Source organism: Fulmarus glacialis, unplaced genomic scaffold, assembly GCF_000690835.1.
Source record: "Fulmarus glacialis isolate BGI_N327 unplaced genomic scaffold, ASM69083v1 scaffold7469, whole genome shotgun sequence".
Taxonomy (NCBI): Eukaryota; Metazoa; Chordata; class Aves; order Procellariiformes; family Procellariidae; genus Fulmarus; species Fulmarus glacialis.
In genome coordinates, this window is record NW_009233856.1 from 5,121 (window position 1) to 26,450 (window position 21,330).

Below are 21,330 nucleotides of genomic sequence, written 5' to 3' on the forward strand. Positions count from 1 at the left end.
TAGTCTTGCTGTTTAGTTCCAGTTTGTAAGAGATTGCTAATATGGATTGATTGTATGTGCAGAAAGTGTCAGTAGTCTAAGCAGAAGGATGTCACTTCATTCAGAATTGTTCAGAGAAATCCAGCAGCTGGTAAACACGCTTTTCCTCCTTTCTTTATGTTACTACATGGTAATACAGTAAAAGTACCTTTTTGAGAGTGCTGCCTAAATAGCAAAAAAGATGCTGAGACTTCTGAAGGATACTGAGGTTTTATCAAGACAGATGTCGTCTTGCTTTCGTGGGAGCCCAGCAGTTGAAAACAATTAACTAGGTTTTCAGTTGCTTGGTTGATAAACTCAAATAATATTCCAAATGAAATTTGCAAGCTGATTAGAGTGATGTAAAATCTTAAATTTTTAATAAATAGATTTTTAATTCATTATCGTGCTCGTAACGTTGAAATAACAGGTAGTCTTTACAATAATTAAGGCGGAGTTAAGATGATATAGAAATGGGGCTTGGGGATTTATTTATGATACGCTTGTCAGCATTAGTGTCTTGGAAATCTTTTGTACCTTCTGTTCGCTTCTAATCTTCAGATCTTATCCACGGTTTTTTCCTCTACAGCAGTGTAATTCAGCGTATGTATGGTTACTTGAAAAGTATGTTTGGTGTGGTTTTTTGGTGGGGTGATAAGAACTTGGCTGTCTTATATGATGAAAGTGACTTAACTTTTGTTTGGCTGTAGGAACATGGGAATGTTGGGACTCCTTCCCAAGAGCAGATGTGTGGTTCAAATAGACCAATACCCCTTCTGAGTTGATAGTTGTTAACATATTTCGGATAGGCACTTGGAAGACATCCTATATTAGCCATCTATCCACATGGAGAGTTTCTTCCTAAGTATTGCGAATGATAGCTTAGCTTCGTATTTTGTAGTATGACTGTGTATCCTTTTCAAATATATTAATAATGATAAAAAAGTAGTTGATGGTGAAATTTGCAATTATTTTATTTACTTTCCTCTGAAGTGATACAGAACAGACAGGTGATGAATGTGGAATTACTTTACATTTTTAATTTGTTGCTGTTATTGATGAATTTAATCTCTTATATGAGGCTGTAATGTTAGTCCTTCTATTTCTTCTTTATATATATCAGTAGTTTTGCTGAATTTTTTTTTTTTCCTCTAAAAACGGAACCAATTCAAGTTGTCTTCAAAGTCTGAGTCTTTAAATATGTTGTCTAACTGAACTGACATCTTGGTAATATGCCATTTTGTCGCTAGCTCCTCCCTTCCTTTCTAAATAGATATGAAGTGGTCAGGCCTTCCCCCCCCTCTCTCCCCCCTCTTTTTTTTTTTTTTTTTTTTTTTTTTTTTTCATTTTTAATAAGGCGTCCTATTGTTACTGGTTAACTTCTGAAAAATGAGAGGCATTCTGATTTTCTTCTTTTTCCTGAGACTGGAAGACGCAGGTCTCAATTGCACAAGATACAGGCTGAAGTGGAGTCTGACACTGACAACCTTACAAACCTTAAAAGTTGCATTTTTTATTGGAGATTCAAGCTGTGTTGAAGCTACCATGTCTGGGCCTCTACATATGCAGAGAAGAGATCATTCTCCTGTTTCAGCAGCTGCAAGATAGCAATGTGGGCCAGGCCTTTCTAGAGAAATGTCCTACTGTAGGTTTTGTCTTGTTTTGAAACTGAGGTGTCTAATGTCCTGGAAAAACCTGTTCCCATTCTGCTGCTTCTTCCAATAGTTCCCAGTTTCTGTTCTTTAAACCTCTAATGAGAGGGTTTTTGTGTCATTCTTGAAAGGTGTATAAAATTTTCATAAGGTTGATTTGACAGGCTTGCTCTGGATATTCTAGAAGACATGTATTTTTCCATTGCAAAAAGTCTATGATTTTGTTTCCCATTCAGTCAGTGAAGGGTGGATATCTTTGCTATCCTCTTTTTCTGGCACAATGGGCTTTATTACCATTTTGTAGCATTTTAACCTTCTTCATTATATGGTTCATTCATTGTTCTCATAATATTATATCCTATCTGAACTGTTCCTTGTTTGTTGCAGGTTTTTTTCTAGTGGCAGTGCTTGTCTCTACTGTAGTGGGGAAAAATTGTCATGTTTTTTCTAGAAAACAAATAATTTCTTTGCTTCAGTTTTCACCATAATATCTTTGGCTCTTCTGCCTCATTAGTGCTTGGATTCAGTCTGTGGTGATCCTGAACACCTTTTTTTGAATTCCTGCCTAGGCAGGTAGCTAGAGTTGTATTGATAATTGCCTTTTTAAGTATCCTTGTAGCTTAATTTCTCTTTAACCTGTCACGAATTATGTTTTCCAATGTGCTGACTTTCTGTTTAACTGGTGGTTTTAAGCCATCTCCTGAACTCTTCTTAAAGAGTGATGCTGAATAGCTCTTCCCCTGTGTCATAGAAATGTACTTACTTTATGCGGTAGCTTCTTTAACTGGAGACCTCATGCACTAACTTCCAAGGGTGGCTAGTTTTCAGTTGGTTAGAAATAAATCTATAAAATACAATTTAGAAAAGTAATTCAGTTTCCTATCATAGATTCTGACCTATCTTGTGTACTGCAAAACCAAGTTGCGCTTTCATTCTTCTGTAATGGCTCATCACTAGCTTAATTAAGAAATCTCAAATATCGTAAATACCGTTTGATTTTTGTGTCATTTACTTCTTAGCTGTGAGAACTGGAAGTCTTCCTAGTCATTTTTGTTTAGGACAATGCAGATTTTAATGGGTGGGTGTTTGATGTGCTTTTCATAGGTTATAATGGAGTATAAAGTACTTTTTCAGTGCTGGTATAGTTCAGGTTAGTGTGGAAGTTTGCCTTTTGATAGTTCTTTTTGCTTAGTACCACTTCATTAAACATAGAAAAAAGAATATGACAAATTAAATTAAAGATCAGACAACCTTGTTATTATATTTCTGTGTGAAATTCAGGGAACATGTCACCATTCACATTCTGAAATGTATTCCAAACTAAGCTAGATGAAAACTAGTATTTTTGAGCCAGGGACAGTAAAGTCACTTTAATGGAAAACAGTGTAATTCAGTGACTTCTGCAGTATGGGAACTAAACGTAATAGGTTATAAGCCAGTTTAGCCTGCTCTGTTAATTGTCAACTTACGGTAACAGTACAATTTTCTTTTCAACTTATTTTGAAAAATAAAATACAGCTATATTTAAAAGGTAACAGTTTGTTTGTTAAAGCATGGGCTTTGTGTGGTGTTTTCTCTATAAGCAATTGGGGTTGCTGCAAAAAAAGTTGAATGAGCTGTTTAATTTTTAATTTCTGATTTTTATTCCTTTTAATGGTGGTTATGCCATCCCTTGCTCTGAAGAGAAAAAAACTTTCTAGTTCATGTTTCTTAGTATAACAAACTACAGCTCTGCCAATGAGACTACTTTAGTTTGTAATGTGTTCTTTAATTAACTTGAGTTTAAATAAAATGGGATTTTGGAGGGTTTACTTTTCAGCTCCATTATTGAGACACAGCTTCAAAATTATGCTTTAACCATACTGGCACAAGGCAAACACTTAGTGTGGTTAAACCTACTATGCCAAATCAGACCCAGTTATTTTGACTTCTTAATTATCAAAATGCTTTCAATTCTTAAATTGCTTTGAGGATTTTCTCTCTCAAATTTTTGATAATTTTTCCCTATTGCTAGACTGAATGTGATTACTTAGATCTGTAGAGTAGTAGGGGTTCACTTTAAATCCAAGTCCTTTGATTGGTAAAGCAACTTATTAATAGCATGGTAGAAACACTGTTTTCTATGCTATTGAAATTTTGACTTGCAAAATAGTGTGGGTTTTACATTGTTTCACTTCTGTGAAGACCTTTAAAAGTTAGTGCTATCATTGTGTGTGTGCATGCACACGCGTGTACACTATATAAGAGCCTAAAGCTGTATAAACATATCTTTAGGGTTAATTCTAGTTAATCATTTATTGCCAAATGACTTTTACCTGATCGCTACAGCTATGTTACTTTATGATATGTCTTTTCTGCAGACACCAAAGATGCTAACGAGAAAGATTAAGCTTTGGGACATTAATGCCCATATAACCTGTCGTCTGTGTAATGGATACCTGATTGATGCTACTACTGTAACAGAATGCTTACATACTTGTAAGTAGAAGTATAATTAAGTTAAAGAAATTGTTTCTGGTTTTGTTGTTTTTTTTTTTTAACTTGATGTGCAGCATGTTTTAATGGTTTTTAGTTGAAATTAAAAAATCTATTGTGCATCAGCCAGAATAATGCATGCTTTACTAGACGCTGCTTTTTTTAACAGATTATTTGCTTTTTTAACAAAGCCAATGAAGAGAACGTTAAAGCTGTATTGCACAAACTTGAAGCCATATGCAAGTAGTGGTAATGTATGCATTCAAGAATGCAGTCTGTCTTTCTGCTAAAGGAATGTGGAATGCCTAGTTCTCTCTTCTGTGATAGTCAACATAGCATATGTTCTCCACCTGGAGCCTTCCAAGTGCCTCTTGCTCTCCTGTTCCTCTGCAGAAAGCAGCTGTAGTTCATTGATAAAGAATAAGTATATGGCATTGTACCCTAGAATAAGCTTTTGTTCCAAAATATTGTGATGAGGTAGTTTGTTGTTATGTTACCTTGTGAATTTCTAGTTTCACATCGGTGAACTATGCCCTAGTACCTTGCAAAGCCTTAGGCTTCAAGAAAACTGAAGGTATAAGTCCATCCCAGCATCTTTGTTGTTGACATCATGGGATATAGGAGTGCTGGGTTTGCAATATTCTGATGGAAACCTTGCATATTGGCACAGTTCCAACTAAAGATCCAGAAAGATTCCTTCTGAGGAGAAGCACCCCTATAGTCCGAAGTGGTAACTCCAAAGCTATTTTCTGTCTTGAATCTGTTCTGGTCCTGCGTTTCCTTTGCTAAGGTAGGTTTCAGCTGAGGAATTAACCTTCAGTCCAGAAGGCCTGCTACAGTGACATTAAATATCCTCTGTAGCAGCCACATTGGTGGCTTTACACCTTACATTACAGGGTTTTACCAAAAGTATTTTTTCTAGCTGTGTCTTCAGAATCCCTGCACTTTACCAACATCCTTGTCATCCAGGAGCTTCCATTTGTCCAGTTTTATCTGTTTGGAGTTTAGAATATCATTTGTTTTGTTTATATGCGCCTGTATTAATCTATTAAATAGTATTTGCCATGCCACTTCAAACATCCCATGTTTTAAAATACTTCTGTCACAGTTATTTCACTCTTACTCTGATAAAGCTAGTATGTTGTTTGAATAACTTAATGACCCATGGTCCTAAACTTTCTTGTAAGGAAATTACTTGGTGGCAGTGGCTTCATCTCCACAAAATGAAAAGTTTCAGTGGACTTATTCTTCACCTAAAACGTCTTACAAAGGCAAAATATAATGCTCATGATTTGTCAGAGATTATGTTTTCCATTGTATTTTATTTAGAAGTTCTGTTAATCAGCTTTAATGGTTTTCTTGTTCTTATCACGCTTCCATGTCACTTTGGTTATTCTCATGTCCCTTCTGCATCTGTTTCACATCTTAATTTCCATAGTGTTCTTCTTGGAGTGTAGAGATCCTTAAGCTAGACTCCTACTTAGTTTTGTCCTAAATTCTTTACTGCTTCTATTAACAAGATTATATACAAAACCAGTATTATAACAAGTTAACACGGCTGACATAGAGCTAGAGGATCATTTTTCATTTTTCTTTGAAGAAAAAAAACAAACCACAAAGCCCCTTAGCTGACATCGTCTGCACCATTTCTTACATTTGCTTACGGAGGAAATTTTTAGATTAATCCACAGTACTACAGTGCTTCAGTGCTTGCTTCAAAAATCAGGGAATGCTCCTTGCTAGCTTCTAAGCTTCTACTTCTTTTTTTTTTTTTTTTTTCTTCCCCTCCCCTTGTGGCTTGTCCCTCCCTTATTTTGGCTGTTTATATGGTCAGACTACTACTTCAATTTGTGTCCTGTAGAATTACAGTTTTCTGAGAAGAGGCACACAGCCCTGTCTTTTTAAAAAAACTTTATACATGTTGGCATCATTTGTATTCTGTATGTTAATGCTAATAATATATGTTCCTGGAAAAGCATCCTTGAAAAATCTAACCTGAAAGTGCCCTGTTGAGATAGTGAATTCTCTGCTGAATTACATTACCTTCAAATTTTCTTTCTGTTTCTACTCAGAACTGCACAGTTTTTCTGTCTTTTTCATTTTTCTCTAATTTCCTGTCCTTCAGACATTCAGAGACTCTTCACTGCAGTAGTAGATGTAGTTGTTAGGTCCTTTGGCAGGAGTCATTTGGAGGACCAAGGCCAGTCCTTTGGAGGGACAGGGCCAACTTCTTTTGTAAAACACAATTCAGGGGAAAACAAGTGTGTTTTGCTCCTTTTCCTACTTGTTTCCCTGCTGTATCTTTAGTTTGTTGGTGACAGGCAAACCTATAAGTCAGTAGATAAAAACTTCATTAGTAGTAGTAACTCAGTGTTAAGTCTTTCCTAGTTTACATCTGTTTCTTGATTAGAATTCTAGATTAGCAGATACGTGCAGGTCTTGTTAGACTTTTACATTTGTAATTTAAATTTCATTATGTTTACGTGTGAAAGCTGTCCTCGTGTGTTATGAAAGGGAAAGCCTCATACGTTATGAAAGGTATTATTTTGTGGGTTCATGAGGACGATGAAAGACCAACTGTATTTCTTGAACTAGATACAGAAATGAAAAGTCAAGAGGAATGAAACTGTTTTAAAAAAAAAAAGTGAGCAAGGATTAACCTTGCCTGTTCCTTTTCTAATAAAGTTCTCTGATATGTTTAAGTCTACTGTAAAAGTAACCAGAAAATGTACAGCTCAGTTCAGGCCTACAATCAGTGCCCAAGTATCTGGATAAATGGAGATTGGAGACTTTGGAAATCCCAGGTAATGGAAAAACTCTAGTAATACTACTGTTTCAGACCCTAGAATGGTTCCCATATTGGCTGTCCCATGCTCCTAGGACTTCCAGTTTCAGGAGAGCTTATTAATCCTCACTTGACCCTATGAAAAAAGAACCAATCTAGAAGACTGCAGCACCCTCCATAAGCTGTCTAGTTGCATTTATTTGGATGCTGTGCTTAGACTAATAAACCTGCCAGAACCTGAGCCGACTTGTGACGAGTTCAGTTTAGGAGGAGTTAGTGTATACTTAGTGCAAACTGGAAGATGTACTGAAATGGGAGGTTGTTCTAGAAGGAACCATAGAATCATAGAATGGTTTGGGTTGGAAGGGATCTTTAAAGGTCAATGAGCAGGGACATCTTCAACTAGATCAGGTTGCTCAGAGCCCTGATCCAACCTGACCTTGAATGTTTCCAGGGATGGGGCATCTACCACCTCTCTGGGCAACTTGTTCCAGTGTTTCACCACCCTCATCGTAAAAAAATTTCTTCTGTATATCTAATCTGAATCTATCCTCTTTTAGTTTAAAACCATTACCCTTGTCCTATCATTGCAGGGCCTGCTAAAAAGTTTGTCCCCATCTTTCTTGTAAGCCCCCTTTAAGTATTGAAAGGCTGCAATAAGGTCTCCCCAGAGACGTTTCTTCTCCAAGCTGAACAACCCAACTCTCTCAGCCTTTTTTCATAGGAGAGGTGTTCCATCCCTCTGATCATTTTTGTGGCCCTCCTCTGGACGCACTCCAACAGGTCCATGTCTTTCTTGTACTGAGGACTACAGAGCTGGATGCAGTACTCCGGGTGGGGTCTCACAAGAGCGGAGTAGAGGGGCAGAATCACCTCCCTCGACCTGCTGGCCACGCTTCTTTTGATGCAGCCCAGAATATGGTTGGCTTTCTGGGCTGCGAGCACACATTGTGCTCACATTATCGGTTCATGTTCAGCTTTTCTTGCACCCATACTCCCAAGTACCTCTCCGCAGGGCTGCTCTCAAACCCTTCATCCCCCAGCCTGTATTGATACCGGGGGCTGCTCCGACCCAGGTGCAGGACCTTGCACTTGCCCTTGTTGAACTTCATGAGGTTCACATTGGCCCACTTCTCGAGCTTGTCCAGGTCCCTCTGAATGGCATCATAGAATTATAGAATCATAGAATCATTAAGGTTGGAAAAGACCTCTAAGATCATCAAGTCCAACCGTTATACTATCTATGATGTTGATGAACATATTAAACAGTACTGGTCTCAATAGGGACCCCTGAGGGACACCACTCATCACTGATCTCCATCCGGACATTGAACTGTTGACCACTACTCACTGGCTGCAACCATCCAGCCAATTCCTTATCCACTGAACAGTCCATCCATCAAATCCTTATCTCTCCAAATTTAGAGAAAAGGATGTTGTGGGGGACCATGTCAAAGGTCTTACAGAAGTTCAGATAGATGACATCCATAGCTCTTCCCTTGTCCTCTGATGTAGTCACTCCATCATAGAAGGCCACTAGGTTGGGTCAGGCAGGACTTGGGCTTGGTGAAGCCATGCTGGCCTTGAATCACCTCCCTGCCCTGCATGTGCCTTAGCATAGCTTCTAGGAGGATCTGTTTTGTGATCTTCCCAAGCAGAGGTGAGTCTGACTATCTGGGTTGGTAGTTTCCAGGATCCTCCCTTTCTACCGTTTTTAAAAATGGGTGCAATGATTCCCTTTTTCTAGTCACTGGGGACTTCACCTGACTTTCATGATTATCATGGAGAGTCTTAGCAACTACATCAGCCAGTTCCCTCAGGACTCTGGGATGCATCTCGTCAGGTCCCATGTACTTAGTATGTTCAGGTTCCTCAGGTGGTCTCGAACCTGATCTTCTCTTACAGTGGGAGCGACTTTGCTCCCCCAGTCCCTGTCTTGAGGTTCATCCACTCGAGAGGTGTGGGAAGAGAGGTTGCCAGTGAAGACTGAGGCAAAAAAGTTGTTGAGTACCTCAGCCTTCTCCTCGTCTGTTGTTACCAGTTTGCCAGGCGTGCTCATCAGGGGCGGGGTACACTTTCTTTGACCTTCCTTTTCGGGCTGACATACCTGTAGAGGCTCTTCTTACTATTTTTTGCGTTCCTTGCCAAGTCCAGCTGCGCAAGTCCGTGCCTTCCTGACCCCATCCCTACACAACCAGGCAATGTCCCTGTACGCTTCCTGGGATACCTGTCCCTGCTTCCACTGTCAGGTTCTGCTTTCATTGTCTTGGTAAGACCGGGCTTTGGGTTCACTTTTGCAAATGGATCTACTGCTTTGGTGTTCCACTGGAACAGACTGCTATACAAGATCTGTGCTTAGTGTGCAAAGCTATGAGGGTTGGTCTAACCATAACCTCTACCAGCAACAGTACTGTCATCCTAAGTGTGTAAATACAATGCAGAATGCAAATTTACTACACTTCATTTGCTGCTGCATAGTTTTTTTGGTATTAACAGGTGTTTATTTAATTGTACTGTCATCTTGTCTGAGAGGTAGATGGCACTATAGTTACAGAAATTCTTTCATTTTATGTGCTAAGAACAAGTGCATAAATACCAAGATTAAATGAACTGCTGCTGTTTAAGAAAAAGCTATTCCTCCCCTTCTTTTTTTTTCCCCCTACATTTTTGAGTTTTAACTTCAAGTGAGTCAGGATGTCATGTAGAAGTGTATATTATGAGTACTGTTTCAGGATGGCGGGGGCGGGGGGGGGGGGAAGTGTACATAGTTTACTTTGAATGAGATACGGATGATTGTGTGTATGCAAATGGAAACAGTTCCAAAAGCATGCAGCTTTATAATGAACGACTGCCTTAGCAACTTCTAAGTTGCTAACATTTGTAAAAATGTTACAAATACTGAAGGTCTGTGCTCGTGTAACTTTTTTTCTGGTAGAAGTTTAACTGTAGTGTACTCTGTGAAAGTTATAATTAAAATAGCACCTGGATATCCACTTTCTGAAAGTTTGTTGTTCTTTGAGAAAGTATCCAACTTTGGAATAATTTTTTTGTGTTGGGTTCATTGCCACTGTACACTTTACTTCTGTATGTGGCCATGGTTAAAGCAAATAGGCTTAGTATCTTAATGGCATACAGTTCCTGTAATATCATCTGTGCAAGCTGAATGGTGCAAGCAATATGATGTTGACCTGCTAGAAGTTGCTGTTCTAGTAAATTCCAGAGTGGGATTGTGTGTTGTATGCTTTATTAGGAAGACTGCCTAGGTACAGATGCCTTAATTCTAGTGCATCTCTTCCCTGTATCAACATTAGTGAAAGATACTGGAAACTGTATTCTGCATGATTAGAAATCATGCTTACATGATGTAAAAAATGAACTTTGTGTAAATTCCAGTAAGATGCATTTCTGTGACTGTATAAAAACAAACTTTTTTTTCATGATGCTTCTTGTACTTCTTTTTAATTATGAATTTGTTATCAGTCTGTAGAAGCTGCCTAGTGAAATACTTGGAGGAAAACAACACCTGCCCAACCTGTAGAATTGTTATACATCAGAGCCACCCGTTACAGTATATTGGGTAAGTATGAAAGCAAAAGTGCAACTAGCTTCACTCTAGATTGTTTCAGCCTCTTTAATACAGCACAGCTTTTCCCTAAATTTTCTTACTTGCTTACCAGCATGTTAAACATTTAAAAGGAAGGTTGAAGGTGATTGAGGAGAAATGGGATCAAACTTTGCTATGAATTTGCAACTCCTTGACATCTGTTAGCTTCTTCCAGATTTAAAAGCAAGCAAAGTATGCATTTGCTATTTAATTTCTATGTGAGTTTTATGGGATTTAGTCATTCCTCATTTCGTATGCTTGGGTCATAAAAGTTACATAAATGAAACATTTGTAGAAATTAAGAAATTATACTTTTACAAAATTCTTAAAATAATTAGTCTCAGCGGAACAGTGCTCGTCAGTGTCTGACAGAGTAATGAGAGAAATAATTATCAGCTTTATTGTTCAGTTAATCTTTGAAAGGTCTGTCGAGTTCATAGGAACAGGTAAGAATATGGCAGCAAAAATATTAGACCAGTGCCTTTAATCTCTAGAATGGAAGAATCTTGTCCTTCGTTCTATTTTGATCCCTACACAGAGTGCTCTCACTTTCTGACCTAACATGAATGTGGTATTGTTCGTCGGTTTCCTTTTTTTTACTAAGTATTTTTGTTTTTTTTTTCCTTTTGTTTTCAGAAAAGACATTCCCTTTCTTTTTCTTCAGTGCTTTCCTTTCATTTTACTGAACTGTAGTAACTTCCGCTGATGAAAATCCATTGTGACTGTGTGTTTGCTTTCATTTGTGGCAGTTTTAAATGTGCCTTTCTCAGTTCTATAACAACTTGTGAAGCAATGCTTATAGAAAATGAGTCTGATTTCTCTTCACTTTTACAGAAAACTGTCTATGTTCTATACACACTTACATTGCTCAAGCTGATCTTGATTCGAGAGCCTGAAACTAGTTATGCCATCTCTGCATTTGAAGAATAATAGTGTACACTGATAATACCCTATATGAGTGTATGCTTGAAGGGACAAGTAGATGCCAATAGGCAAGAATGAATAAATGACACTTCAGACAGTATGTTTGTCTTCTGTAACCTACAGGGATACACCAGTGCTTTGGTTCAGAAGCTTGTTTTCTGTGCCAAAAGAGGCCAGGAAACAGCATCAAATTGAGAACAGCTAGAAAGGAATTTGCTTCTTTTTTTTTTTTTTTTGTCATTGAATACACTTCAAGGTATTTTGCCTGAACTAGTTATAAAATACTGCCCCTTCAAGACTGAAACAGCCTTTGCCCAGCCTACTTTTGGATATATATATTTTTTAATAAAGAATTGACAGTCAGGAGTTTCACAACATGTCTTAGAATGTAGATTTGCACTCCTATTCACCTCCCCCCATCTGGAAAATAGGTAAACCAAATGTGTCTCCTATTTCACATTTCATTTCTGAATGCTGTTAAATTCTCACATCTGATCTAATAGTGATGGCTGATTTACTCATTTATGTTGAAATATTTTTGGAGATGTTCCTGCAACCCATATGTGACACTTGCAAATCCCAGCCTGTGCAAATGGGATTGCTACTGGCTGAAATGATACTAATTTTAGAATTAATATTTTGATTCTTCTTGTCATGCTACTTAAAAGATTGTAATGGTCGACTGTAAATCTCTTGATTTGTCACCATTTCTGTACTTGTTCACTGGTCTCCACTGCTGTGAAGTGCTCATATCGGGCGACGAGAAGCCTGAGACTACCCTTATAAGCCTCTTCTCCTGTGTAAGTCAGATTCAGGATTTGGTATGGCAAACTCTATTGGGGTAATGACCTTGCAGCAGCCGAGACAGACATTTGAAATGTTTCTGATTTTATTTATCAATTGGAATTTAGGGTAATATTTTGTTTCTTTCAGACAATGACTTATTTTAGACTAAAACAGAATTTTGTCTAGGTGAGCTGGGAATTAAAGTTTAGAATCTTAACTGGTCCTGCTGCCTTCCAGTTCAGTGGGATTATTACCTTTCTTTTATTTGAGCCACACTACCTATACAGGCTTCTGAGCCTGTGTAATTTTGTTCAGAGTTAAAATGTTGGCTGTTAAAAGCAAAGTAAAATGTTATTGTTGTGATCTTTTTCTATCAGCTGTTTTCTTGCGGTTTTGGAAAAGCCTGGTAAAGATAACTAAGTAATCTAGAAATGTGAGAGACGAGTCTGTAGGGGTAAGAAACTGACTATCCTTGATTCTTTTGTAATAAAAATGAGTTTACCTCAAAATTATAAAAGAATTTTGAGATTATTAGTGATGTACTTGCCTTGATGCAGGAGGCCATGTTCCATGAGGCATCATCCTCCACATGTCCAAGACTATTCTTCCTCAAACTTCCATGGGTTTCTGTCTTAGCCTATACTTTTTTATAATTTGTTTCATGTCCTCTCTTGTTTGATATAAATACTGATTTGAGAATTGAAATTCTTCTTAGGTGAATTTAGAGATTTTGCATGAATTTAGTACTGGAATTTTTTTAAGATAAATGTTTTGAATCAAGATGATTGACTTAAACTTCTGATTTTGTTTTTTTTCTTGCTAGTCATGACAGAACAATGCAAGATATTGTTTACAAACTTGTGCCAGGCCTGCAAGAAGGTAAGTTGTGGTATGACCTGTTTTTAGAGGTTGTTTTGCACATACTTCTTTAACACTTTAAAAAAAAAAAATTCAGGTGATGAAAATGCAGGGGGGGGGGAACTGAGGAAATATTCAATGGAAAATCATATTCCTTCATTTGTGTCATTTCTAGTGATTAATTTAATTTCATACTTTTATTAGCAGCAATTGGGGGAGGTGATGGTGGGAGTAAAGATATTTCTTCAAAAAGTAGTATTATGTAAAGCAGAACAGTAGTTCAGCTTTTGAATGTTGGCACACTGTAGCTCTCATTTGTTGTTGTTAAAATCTGTACTTAAACTTCTTGTGCCAGCTTTCTAGAATTCATGTAGATAGAATGTAATGCAGAACAGCTTTTAGTTTCAGTGAAGTTTTTGCTGCTGTGAGTCCTTTCTTAGCAGGTAACTTTCAATTTGTGTTTTCATAATCCTCTTTGAGACTGAATCTGTTCAACTAAAGAAGTACTTTATATAGTAACTGCTCAGTAATTTTTTGTCGTAATGTGTGTTACAACTTTCATTTAAATAGACTATTTTAATCCATTTAAGCTGCAAAACCAGAACATTCTCAAACATCAATAAGATTAAATAGATTATTTAAAAGTTATTTCTAGCATATTGAAAATCAGAACTATAAATAAAAATTCAAAAACAGTGGTTTGACTGGAATATTGTGGGAGTGATTCAAAATAAGGTATAGTATTTTAAATACTATCTCATTCTAATAGGAATGCTATAATAGTAGCTATACAGATGACTTTGTAGTATTCTAACTCTGAAAAATACAGGCGTGACTTGATTCAATACCAGAGATAGAAGAGTAGTAAATACTGACAATACCACTACTTGTTGGCAAGCCTGTTTCACTTAAGAGGGAAGGGATTTGGAATAACTTCGTAAATATTGCATTAGAACTTTATTACAGGGATTAATATTTACAATTTTAAACAGCGGAAATGAAAAAGCAAAGGGAGTTTTATCACAAACTGGGCATGGAAGTTCCAGGGGACATCAAAGGGGAGACATGTTCTACAAAACAGCACCTAGATTCCCATCGAAATGGTAAATGGTCCTTTATTTATTCTGTCTTGGGCGGGTGATGGCTAGTAAATTGATGAACAGATCTGTTGGAGGTATGTGCCTAGGTGGTTTATTACAATCACAATTGTTTTATAACACTGCACAATACAGTGAGTGTAGGATTGTTGCTTTGTCCCTTATTTGTGCACAGAATCTTTTTTTTTTTTTTTGCTGGTCATAGCATATTGTTCTTGGTGAAGGAGATCCCCATAGTAGTGCCTATATGGGGACTCTGAAATTACCGAGCTTCTGGGATGCTAGCAGTTGAACTGAAAGTTGTGCTCTGTATGTATTCCTCTCTTTCATGCATGGGGCTGATGGTAGCTAGTATTGCCGAAGCAGATAAGTACAATTTGGGAAAAGCAAAGTTTATTCTATATTGTAGTCCTGAGCTGTTCTGTTTTAATCATATTAGTATTGGAAGCTGCTGCTGGGTGTTATCCCATATATCTGGTTTCTTATCTAAGGTGAAACTAAAACAGATGAAAATTCAAACAAAGAAACTTCTGAGGAAAAACAGGAAGAAGATAATGACTACCACCGAAGTGATGAACAAGTAAGCTCATATGGCATATTTTAGTTTTATGTTGTATTTTAGCTTTAGTGCTTTGGTAAGCTAACAGGGAAGAAAAATAACAGTTTCAAGCTACTGTTTCTGTCCTCTGATACAAACAAGATGCAGTGTTGCCCAATGCTTTTGTGTAAGCATGAGTTTCACCTTTGGGTTTTGGCAGGAATGAAGAATACGTTAAAAACATTTGCATTAAGATTTGATAGTTCTGACTGTTCATGAGTTTCCAAAGTATTTATATGCTTTCAAAACAAATTCAGGTTATTTGGCCCCCCTTCTGAAGGAGTGTATCCCAGTGATACATTGATTACTGTGATACATTGAGCTGAATGTGAGTCAATAATTATGAATAAAACCTTTTGCACTTCTACTAACTTACTATTTATTTTGTTTTAAACCTCTAATATTAAGACAGCGTTAGCCCTATACCAGAAAAATAGTATGAAAGCTGGGAAGTTCACCATTAAGCTTTAAACACAAAGCATGTTTGAAAGTGAAATCTCCTTTTGGGATAAACAAGCCAGCCCTTGTATGTTTTCCTGTTATGTGAGTCCAGAGTAAATTAAACTTGGATTAATTTTCTTTTCAATTATAATGTAAGGGAACTTTCAAAGGGATTGTACCTAGTACTAGATCCTCTTAGTGCTTAAAGTAAATCATCACAAAGAGCTTAGACTAAGTAATGAATAGCTAGGTGAGAAAAGAAGTGAGAGTGAAAAATAGAAATTAGAGAGACCTTTTGGGGAGATAATCTTTAGAATTTTAAAAGTTTCTTATGTCAGTTGTATCCATTCTTTTTAAACTTTAAATTCCCTTTTAAACGTGTTAAAATTCTGTTCTAAACTGGACTTAGCAGTTGCATTAAAAGCAAGAAGTTACGTTAGAAGCAATCATTAAAAATTGGCAATGGTATTCTTACTGTTTATCTTACTCTAGCTTTTGACATAGGGTCCTCTTGAGCTATTGGCAGCCTGTGAACTTGGACTGGAGCAGCCTTGTTCCAACATCAAAAATTCTTTCTTGAACTTTTTTTGGTTGCAGTATATCACTAAACTGACTATATGTTAGAAAATGTTTTCTTTAATAGGACTACAGACATTTCAGTTTAAGGAATATTAGTACTGTACTTTTTCACTTTGTTGTATTAATAAAAACTGCATATGGAATACATACTGAGGACTGCAGAAAATTGTTCCAGCCAACCCTGATTGTTTGCTTTTTCCTCAAGGTAAGCATCTGCTTGGAATGCAATAGCAGCAAATTGCGTGGATTGAAACGAAAATGGATTCGCTGCTCAGCACAAGCAACAGTCTTGCATCTAAAGAAATTCATTGCCAAAAAACTTAACCTTTCTTCTTTTAATGAGGTAATATTTTAATTTTATAAAATTATTTTTCAGGTATAAAAACCTTATAAAAAATGTGGGATTGTTCCTTTGCAAAGGGATGTCTTTTAGCCTGTTTTTATTTTTGGAAAACAGAAGCATACACTGTTTCTTGAATTATACGTTACGTAGCCGTTTTCTTGTCCTTTCTTGGGTCTATACAGGAATTGCCATTTAGTTTGCAGTGGGTCTTTTCATGTCCATATATATAGTTCACCTAGAAGGCTTGTTTATGTGCTTCCACATGTGTTGAAATGGACTTGGGCAAGGTGCTTTGTTTGACAGCTTGTAGTCAGGTATACCCCACCCTTTCAGAGATTTCATACTCAGTGCAGGGGACAGGCAGTAACAAACATTTAACACTACTGAAGCCCAGGGTAAGAGAAAGCAGCACAAATATTTTGTTCTTTTCTATGCTCTTGGTGAAGCTCAACCCAAAGTTGCTGCCTACCATGAGCAGAGTGTTATCAGATACCTATTTTTCCCTTCCTTTGCAGGGAATACTTGAAATCATGGGAAGAATTTATGGTGAAAGGTACAGAAAGAAATGCAATTCTTTGCACTTCTCCTAGTTCAGATTCAAAATTAACAGTGGCAAATGTTAATGGCTTCATATGAATGAAGCCTCTGTTTACTGGTCACAGTCTCTAGACATCTCAATTGACTCTCAGATTGACATCTCCCAACCCCACATTATGTCACTGATTCACTGAATTTTATTAAGACTTTTCATTCAAATCAAATCATCTGCTTTCCAGTCCAATGTGTCAACACCTTTCTGCTCAAACTTTTCAACAGCGAATTTGCATCTGTATCACTCTTCCTTCCTAGCTTCTGTACACTTCAAACCAACACTCTGTCTTATGGTTGGAGTATATCCCCAAACTCTGCTAGTCTTCCTGAAACAAAACTGTATCTCCTGTCTTGACCTCAGCTGGCTTGGAAATGGTTGACTCCTGGCTGTAGCCCAGCAGCAACATAGCTGCCATGACTGTTCAAAAGGAGATGTTTTTTATAGTGTGTGTGTTTAAGCCCTCAAATTGCACTGTGCCGGTCTATGATTTAACAACGTGCTTGGTTTTTACTGAAGGAATAAACTTTCAGGGGTACTGTTTATTCCTTTGCCATCCTTCCCTACCTTCTTAGAGAGTACATAAATTGTGGTGTAATAGGTGTACCAGTACGAAGTAATGGGTACATCGTAAAAGGATTTAAGCTTGTGGGCATTTGGTTGATTGCTATAGACTATTGCAGGTTTGAGTTACTGCAAATTAGATAAGCCATGTAAGTGGACTGCATGCATATTCGTGCTTTTCTGGGTTTTGTGGTAAAGTGTTGTTAATATAAGCCACCTTGGTGGAACTCGTTGTTTTCAGGCATGTTCCCTGTTCTAGTTCATGTTCAGCTATTGTGGTTCAGCTGATTAGTAGTCATATAATCCTCATGTTTTTATGTTTATATCCTCACTGTTTCTAATATCAAGATCTTTCAACACTGAGACAGAAAAGTAAAAATAGCTATTGAGTATCTGCAAAAACCCATAAATATAGTATATGATGGAGGTGGCAGACAGTTTTTTTGAAAAATGTATCCTTGTAGCAGAAAGCCACCTGGCTGGTGTAGGTAAAAAATTTTCATTGTATGTTAAATAACTGAGCTCTCTTTGAGATTTGTGAATTCTGTCTCCTTGATCATTTTATTGGGCCTTTTTAAAAGCACGTAAAGCTTTCAGGAAAGGGCATTAGTACAGCTTGGGAAGCTAAATCAAACAGTTAAGTCCAGTTCACGCAGTGTTTTCTAGGTAGGCACAGACATGGTCTTTCAACACTTTATATTGAGAAAAGACACTGTCTTTTCTTTCCTGGTACTATTTTTGACTGCAGACCAACTGCAAGATGAACAATTCCAGTGTCTTAAGAATAAAAAAATCTCGTCAAACATTTGTAGTATTATTTGAAATATGTTGTTGGATGTACTGTGTCCCAATGAATTAACTGTTGTCTTTGTTTTGTCAGCTGGACATATTATGCAATGAAGAGATTCTTGGCAAGGACCACACGCTCAAGTTTGTAGTTGTTACTAGATGGAGATTTAAGGTATGACACAGTGGTTCCAAGTAAATCATGAAGTGGCCAAATAAAATGTTTATAAAATAGGCATCATTTGGAACTATACTGCAGTAACTGCAAACTCGATAAAAAGGTACTTTAATAAATATCTAATACAGCGTCCTTAAGTACCAACTATTAATTTTGTTTCCAAGAAAATGAAGAAAAGGGGAATTAAGTATTAATTGCAAGGGAAAAGGGAACACTGCATCAACTGTCAAATTGTTATCAAGTCTGGTAAAGGAAGTGGAAGCCACAAGAAAGTATTTTTAGCTATTTCAGGTAAAACTGATTTTAATCCACGTAGGTGGGGAAATTGATTGTCATGCAGAAAAGGCAGAAATTTTCAACACAGTTCTTTTCTGTAGCTCAAGAAGGCTGTTCTACTTCTAAAGGAGAGGCAATAATTGCCATGCTTGTCTACCTTAGTTAAAGAAACTTCTAGCAGCTCCACAGATGAAATTGCATCTTGTCTTTGGCTTGGTAAAATTTTGACAGGTCAGGTAGCTACTCTGATAGTTCATTTAAGCTTTAGTTTATGAAAAAAAAGTTTTGCCTACTGAACAGATTAGTTCTGGTTTTGTTTCTTAACTTATCTGATATTTCTGTCTTGCAGAAAGCACCTCTACTGCTACATTACAGACCCAAAATGGACTTGCTGTAAGAGAACTTTATTGTTCTTCTGGACAGAGTTTTTTGCAGAGACTATCATATGGCACCTTCTTAGTGCATCACTAATCACATGATACAAACCAGCTGAATAATTTTGGAAGACTATAGTGCTTTCATAGCAGACTGTCCTTCTGAATATTTCTTCTAGGGATGCGTTACCTAGATTTCTGGACAGAAAATATTTATACTTTTTTTGTACGGAAGAAAGAAGTCACAGCTCAACAAGACACTACCAGCACTAAGTTTACAGATACTGAAAACACTTCACAGTTCCATGTAGCTCAGCCTGATTTATCTTAGTTACACAGAAATAAGTTTGAATGTTGTGGGGTGATTTAAAAATGTTGCTTTTGACACGAAGTTGCATTTAGTTACTTTTCACATTCTGAATCTTTAAAAACTCTATTTTTGCAAAGTGTTACTGTCTTACATAGTATGCCTGATTGCATTGGCTTTATTCAAGTTGTTCTGTAGATCATTGAACATACCTAATGATATAGTTACTGGTGATAATTTATTATGCTGCATTGAAAACTTCTGAAAATCTGGGAAACCAGTAAGTTTGTCATTTTTGCCCAGTTATTGCTTTCCCTCCCTTTGTTTTAGTTTTGAAACTCCCCTATGCATGTTGATTTGGTAAGATTTATAGAAATAATTTCAGTTGATTTTAATGTGCCCTGATATTTTGCTGTGGCATAAATTGCACCACATAATGACAAATACTCAAAAGTGCTAGATTTGTGATTTTTTTAAAAAATAAACATTTCTTGTGTAGTTGTGGCTTGCAGAAATCAGTTTTTAATTTAGAGAGAATTCGCTCTCACTAGCTATTGAAACACTGGCTCTTGGGCAACTTTGGGTGATATTGCATAGTTTTCACTTCACTGATTAAAAATTCCTCAGATCATGATAAGCTTTATATTTCCTTTACCGGTTTTCTTATGAAACCATAGCATTTTCTTCAGCGCAATTCCTAGATGCCCTGCGGGGGGGAGGTCAGGCAAGATTATTTTAGCACCTTCTGGCCTTAACTGATAATTTTGCTTGCATCAGCCCTAGTGGATGCAAAGTAATATACATGTATATATGTGTGCATGCGTCTATACACACATATAGCTATACATGTTATAGAATGCACCCTCAATAGCACTTAGCAGGGTTCACTGCACTGTTTGTAAGGCTTTTTGAAATAGCTGGCTTTTTAAAAACAGTAGTTGAAAGTGATTTCTGCAAGCTGTATACAGTATAGCATATATAGGATGATTGTGAGAGTATTTGTCTGGCACAGGTGTCAAGTCACTGAAAACAGGCTATGCCATGTTATTGGCAGCTGGAAGTAGTTAACCTTCTAATTTTTGGAAGAGTTTTCCAGTCACCTGAAAATGCGATTTGCTATTCCTATTATTAAACCCTGTTATTTTTTGATAATTGTCTTTGGATAAAAAAACAAGTTTGCCTGTAACTGCCCTGCTTCCTCTAGCTGTGCTCCTTCCCCTCTTCTGCTAGAAAGTATTACTTGTTACTCGATATCAGGAAGCTGATACTGCAAGAGGTTTATCCAAGCATTTTAAATCCTCTTCGTCTTCTTGAGTTTTCAAGGCACAACATTGTGCAGTATGTGTCCCATAGTTTCCTTCTCTGGAGTCTTCAGTCCTCCTTTCTCAGCTCTGCTGCTGCAGAAGGGATGCTCCAACTTGTATTTACCTTTGAAAACAGGGTTCCTTATTTTTAATTACAGTCACAGATATGAATGGGAAGGAAATCAAAAAGTATGCAACCAGAAAATGAAAGGGAGCCTACTGAACTGTGGGGATGGAAAGGAGAGCCACACAAAGGCCAAAAAGTGCTGCTCTCCTTGCAGATGAGGGTATAGGTAGCTGCATTTGAATGTTTGGGTTAGGCAGAACTCCACATCCAGGCTGGGTGGCTGGGTTTGTGTGTGGGGTGGGGGTGTGTGCACGCATATGAGCAATGGAATTGGACTTGGCTCTGGTTTTGTCTTACTTTTTGTGGACTCATATACATGTATTTCAGCTTTTTTTCTGTCTTTAACATTACTTGAACTGGCAGAAGAGAACAAATGAGATCACGGCTGTACCATTTTTATAATCTTTTCATGAAACAGTGAATGCAGGTGGTATGGATGTGTACACAAACTGACATACTGGGCCTTTCTGGAGCTGTTGATGTGGCTGTTACTGTCCTAGTGTAAATAAGGGATTGGCTCTAGCCAGTGAGTCACTGAGCGTCATGTATGAACAGGGCTGTAAATGTCCACCCTCCGTGCACCCTGAGTATACAGACACTGGCTGTACCTGACGGAGACATAAAATTAAAGCTGCCAGACAGCATTCTGATTAACCACCTTAATC

The 21,330-nt window shown here is 37.3% G+C and overlaps 1 protein-coding gene across 1 annotated transcript; it reads left to right on the forward strand.

The window, feature by feature from the left end:
• Nucleotides 1-4,039: 4,039 nt before the first annotated feature.
• Nucleotides 4,040-19,413, forward strand: PCGF3 (polycomb group ring finger 3). Its single transcript, XM_009585459.1, has 8 exons — nucleotides 4,040-4,148; nucleotides 10,411-10,507; nucleotides 13,068-13,123; nucleotides 14,095-14,205; nucleotides 14,691-14,779; nucleotides 16,023-16,160; nucleotides 18,194-18,274; nucleotides 18,903-19,413. Exons 1-8 carry the CDS (start codon nucleotides 4,040-4,042, stop codon nucleotides 18,948-18,950), a joined length of 729 nt encoding a protein of 242 aa, XP_009583754.1. The 3' UTR covers nucleotides 18,951-19,413.
• The last annotated feature ends 1,917 nt before the right edge of the window (nucleotides 19,414-21,330 follow it).

Coding starts and splice junctions, on each gene's coding strand:
- PCGF3 (XM_009585459.1), top strand. CDS start 4,040: ATGCTAACGAGAAAGATTAAGCTTTGGGACATTAATGCCCATATAACC. Junction 14,780..16,022: donor ACCACCGAAGTGATGAACAA/GTAAGCTCATAT, acceptor TTTTTCCTCAAG/GTAAGCATCTGCTTGGAATG. Junction 18,275..18,902: donor TTACTAGATGGAGATTTAAG/GTATGACACAGT, acceptor TCTGTCTTGCAG/AAAGCACCTCTACTGCTACA.